The following is a 5,623-nucleotide window of genomic DNA, read 5'->3' on the forward strand; positions in this document are numbered from 1 at the left end:
ACGACAACTTGACGGGCTCGGTACCTACACTTCTAAAAGTTTCATGATCTAATGATAATAATAGATCTATTCCGCTCATATACGCCTTCCTTAGGAAAGTGATAAGCGAATGCTAATTATGATTATCGTCAGAAAATCGAAGCCATCTTATTATAATTTGCTAACAAAGATACATAACGTTTAAGAAAATAGTTTCTGTCAGACTTCTATGAAAATCACTAAATGGCGTTCGTTCTTCTTAAAATTCTATGTGAAACCGAGTCTGCCTATAAATTCCCAATGACATCGTTCTGCTGTCTCACTTGCACTTCTATGTTTTATGTCAGTATCGCCCATATTTTCATAATAGTTGCCACAAGCTGTTAGGTATGAGTGAGACAGTATTAACCAACTAATCCTGTTACAACTTGTTGTGTGTTTAGGGAAAATATTTTCGGCGTCCCAAAGTAGAAACTAAATACGTATCTGATGTGTTACTCACAATCCAATGCGATACTAATTTCTGCCATGCAATGTTGCAAATATTTTGTTCCTAACTCATGGTGACGACTTCCTCACTCTGTTTTTAATAACTTCGACCTAGTAGCACCCTAAAGCAGGGTATTCTTTAATATGTATAAAATAAATATTTATCAAATCACATAATTGTACTTGAAATCGAATTTGCTGTAGTCAGTGTTTTCGCGTGTTATTAAATTGATATTTGTAAATTCGGCTGCCTTGTATCGGTATGATTTTGTTGATAATGTTATGGAGTGTTTAAAAAATTAAATAGTGATGAATAAAAATGAGAATTCAAAAACCAAAAATTTGTTTTGTATTATTTTTACTTTTGTAACATGAGCCAATATTTAATTCCAACTGTCGCACTCTTTTCTCACGTAAAGATCTAAACTTAAATAATATTATAATAATAAAGTTACTTTTGCGGAACTTACCATTAAATATTATAGATACAATCACCCCTCGTACTGTTGGATTAGATTTTTTCAAAGTCAATTAAGTAAATAATTATGCCTATTTTATTAGTATCCTTTTCACTTTGCTAACAAAGCTTACTTGTAAATTAAGCTAGGTATAGCCACACACCAATGAATTGTATGAAATTCTTCTCAACATTATTCCTGTTTGTATGTAGCGGAATAATGGCACTGAGTGTTGAATCAGTTCAACAAAATCTCTCAGAAACAGAAAGCTTCACTATCCTTGATTAAAATAAGCTAGTTCTCATCCTACCCTGGTTATTAACCCTGGGTCGCAGGTGCGAAGTTGCGCACAAAAAAAATATAAAAAAGCTTTTCGTTTATATACCACCTTATTATATCACCTGTGTTTATTATATCACCTTGGAATATTTTTCTGTGTATATCGCTTACTATGTCTGGTAACAATAAAGATCTTTGTTTGTATTGTATTGTATGTATTAAGTACAGTCAAGGTCATATATATATAACCAAGGCGTAAAAATATCTATACACCTCTATGCCTCTAACCATAAGGTTGGTGTTTACATATATTTAACTTGATGGTTATATAGATATGCCTTTGACTGTACACAAAACACAACAAGCAACCAAGAAAGAGATCCACTATAATCATTATCACCATTAATTCCAGCCGGGGCCACGATCCGGTTCGAAGCGGAGCCCGAGGAGTTAAGCTCGAGTAGCTTCAGCTCTGCCTCCCGCGCGTCCCTCGACCCGCCTTCCTCACCCACGCCCAGCTGCAGCGGCGACAACCTGCTGCACTTCCCTGGAGACTCCAGCAGTTCTGTATGAACCCTGAAGGTCGCCGAGACAGTGTCCATCGTCCCGCGTACTTAAAGCGGGTACACGGCGTTTAAAAAGAGCGCTTTGGATACGCGTGTTTCAGGAACTAAGACGTTTCGAATAGCTATACACATTAGAAGCGCGCGTCGACCAACAGATTCCTTCACCACCTTAAGGTTCAATGTCATTTGTACGCCTAAAAGCATTAAAGGCTATTCTGACTTAGGAATCAACGTGACAATAGCTTTATTGTTTTCTTTCGGATGCAGGAATTGACAAAAAATGCCAAACTTGGTCGAATTCTGAGGGAAGCCCATCGCCTCGCATATTTAAAGCTTAAAGCTAGTAAAAATTGGACGTTTCCAAAGCACGATTTTTTAAACGCTCGAAGTGATAGCTTTTGGAACGGGTACACATTGTGCGCTCGGGGTTGCGTTCGTTGGGCGCGTTGGTAGCTTATGTCGGTACACCATGCCTAGAATGGCATTCGATATGCGTTAGCAGCAAATACTTCTCTTCGCGAAAGTGTCCTGTTAAATGTAAAAAAAACGGCCACGAGCGTGTCGGACACGCCCGAAATAGGGTTCCGTAGCCATTACGAAAAAAAAGTAATATTTTTCTAAGGATTTCGTATCTTGTACGGAATATTCCAAGTTTAGGTATATTTAATACCTTAGGCTGCTATTTACTCTGGAACTACTAATGATTCTCAAGAAAACTTAACCGTTATAGTTTTCCTTGTAAGTTTGATATACTTACTAATATCCTGTTTTTTTTTCAAAATTTTCCACCCACCGGTTTAGATTTAGAAGGGGGAGGGGGGGCGCTCAATTTTAATGAAAATTTGCACATTAAAGTTGAATATTTTGCAAACAAATCACTGAATCGAAAAATCGTTAGCAAACCCCTAATAGTTTTAAAAGACCTATCCAACGATACCCCACACTCCAAGGTTGGATGAGAAAAAAGAATCACCCCCACTTTACGTCTATGGGAGGTACTCTAAAAATTTTTATTTTATTTTTGTACTATTTTGTCGGCATAGTTTACATATATATTCGTGCAAAATTACAGCTTTCTAGCATTGATAGTCCCTGAGCAAAGCCGCGGACGGACGGACAGACAGACAGACATGGCGAAACTATTTTGCCATTTTGGCTACGGAACCCTAAAAAGGGCATCTAGCATCTAGCGGGCGTTCTAAAAAAAATCTGACGTGTATTTGATTAGAAGCGTAGAAGTTTAGATCTGTTTTTAAAACTCACTTCGAAATGTGAAATGTGTACTTGCTCTTAAAGAGTAATCGAGATGGTGCCATTGTTTCGACAGAACTAAGCGGTTGGATATCGTAAAGGTATTAATCCTGTTGAGAAACCTACATAGGACGAGTGATTTGTTGAAAATTTGCTGTGAAATTAGCACGATGATATTTTCAGAGGCAAAGTGATACTTTTTTAGAGTACGTCACGTACTCTTCCTGTTGAAACTACCATAGAGTAGGTACACTTGACTACTTTTAAGTTGCTTCAGTAGGTAAACTCTGTTCCAGAAGAGCTAGAGAGAAGAAGAGAGTTGCTACAACGAGATAACACTTTCTTATTGGTTAATTGATCGATGAACATTGGATTGGATATATGTCATGTAACCCAAGTGTCCAATCACAAGTGATTGAATGAAGTGTGGAATAGAGTAGGTATAAAAGTATGACAGCAGATTAATGTCTAAGAGCTGAGCTAACAGCTGAATCTAAAGCACTCATAGTAAGTAATCTACTCATAATATGTACACCAATGCGGTGTAATAGTACATTGTGTCTTAAGGGCGGTAAATAAGGAATTACGAACGAGAGTCTATTAAAAGCCCAAAGTCGAAGACTGAGGGCTTTAATGAGTCGATGTTCGTAATTGTAGTACCGCCCTGCGACATACAATGTTTTTCATCACATTTGCGAGTAAAATTGTTCATTTGTAGGTAAGTTTTTTTCTTAACCTCAACCCGCATTGGTTGAGCAGGGATGTCAATGTCAAGTTAAGAATATAAGGATAAAAAGTTAATAAATTAGAAGTTAGTGTAAAAATCAAGATAAACGCAACATTATGTGTTTTGAGCCACATCTGCGGCTGCCTGCTGCATTTAAAATTATAATGGTAAAATATATACGACATTTTGCAAGATAGAGAAAAAGTATGAATGTGGTTTCCATTTGCAAAATTTGTTTTTCTGACGCTACTTAAACGGTTTCTTTATTTGAGTTTCCAGGTGAAATTTAAATTTTAACGGTAATAAATAAATACTAAATGTTGTCAACCACTAATAAGGTTCATTGTAAAAGGAATCGTATGCTCAAGGCAAATAAACATAATTTCGCCAATCACGTGGTTAAACTATTGTTTTATTATTGTAAACTGTGTAGTTACACTTAGATTTAAGTAGTAGTTTTTTTTTATATAAATGAAGATCTTCATAATGTTACAATTATAACGAGAAGTGAACTTTTTAAACGACTAATTTCAATTTTGGTGATATTTTATTGCGGGACTCAATGATGTTTTCGCAACAGGTTGAAGATAAATAGTGCATTCCTTTCTTATAAAAAACATAATAAAAAAAATACTTACACTAAATACAAATAATAGAGTCGAGGGCATAAATATCTGGGTGGCATAATTTTTTGACGTCTTGGTGACGTACACAATATATTTATGCCCTTGAATGTACATTGTGTCCTCGAAATGGAAATTAGTTTTTTTACTTGACAAGTAATTTCTCAAATAGTCCTATTTTTTTTGATGTAATAAAATAAGTAAATGCGCATATTTTTGATTAAAAAATATAATTGACAGTTAAAATATGCAATATAAATAAATCGGAAATATGTAATTTAAAATCAAAACAATCGATCTTTCTTAGTAAGATTACAAATAAGTGATTTAAGAAAAAACAGCTGTCTTTTGGTAAATGTTTCCTAAAATATATATTATTATTATTTTTAGTTTATACGTTTTCATCACAATTTCAAACAGATTGTATGCATTTGTTTAACCGTAACTGTGATATGTAGTCAAAATAGAGCTTGCTTAGGTTAGGGAACGGCTTGTGAAATTAATTTCAAACTAAAATCATTTCATAGTTGCTTCATTACTAAGTTTATAGACATTCCAAATATCACTTTCATCATCGACAAAGCAAACAATAATTCTTTGACAAGACTGAAAAAACCGGATACGATTTTTTTTTATATTCGTTACACCAAGAACAATATTTATTTATTTATAGATATTATTATAACATTTTTTTATCAACCCGTAGGCATGCAACCTTGTGTGTGTGTGTGTGTGTGTGCCTATACAACGTATTATTTTTTATTTCCGCTAACTTTAAAGGTAAAATTCAGTTGGATTCCACGTATGTTCAACTTTTAGGTATTTAATGGTACCTAAGGGTAGGTATCTAAATTAATTATACTTCAGTGTATCCGTGTGTCACATTCTTGTCAAAGTGCAAAATCAAATCGCTTCCGGAAAAGTCTTCCTAATTTATGATTCCTTTCGCAACTAGAACTTTCCATTTGGATTATTAAATGAAAGATTTAGTGTATGCGTAATTTATTTGGCGTGTTTCCCTCACTCAGTGGCAAAAGAATGCTAGTTGAATTAGGTGCGTTAATTGTGATATTTAATTGATGTTTAATAAAAAGTATTGGCAAATCGTGCTTGCCAGAATAATCAAATTTATATGTTTTATTTTAAAATCGTAAGTAAATATGTAGATTTTGTATATTTGGATTAATTCGGTGTAGAATAGAGGTTTCAATTATATATACTTAATCAAAGATTAAACAATGAGTATAGTTA

General features: G+C 34.4%; 1 protein-coding gene across 1 annotated transcript in view; it reads right to left on the reverse strand.

The window, feature by feature from the left end:
- The window catches only part of LOC141445369 (TNF receptor-associated factor 6-like), a 5,452-nt gene extending 3,645 nt beyond the window's left edge, over positions 1 to 1,807 (reverse strand). The window contains 1 exon segment of the mRNA XM_074111212.1: positions 1,575 to 1,807. Within this exon segment, the coding sequence (XP_073967313.1) occupies positions 1,575 to 1,807 (233 nt within the window).
- Between the last annotated feature and the right edge of the window lie 3,816 nt (positions 1,808 to 5,623).

Source organism: Choristoneura fumiferana, chromosome 2 (genome assembly GCF_025370935.1).
Source record: "Choristoneura fumiferana chromosome 2, NRCan_CFum_1, whole genome shotgun sequence".
Classification (NCBI taxonomy): domain Eukaryota; kingdom Metazoa; phylum Arthropoda; class Insecta; order Lepidoptera; family Tortricidae; genus Choristoneura; species Choristoneura fumiferana.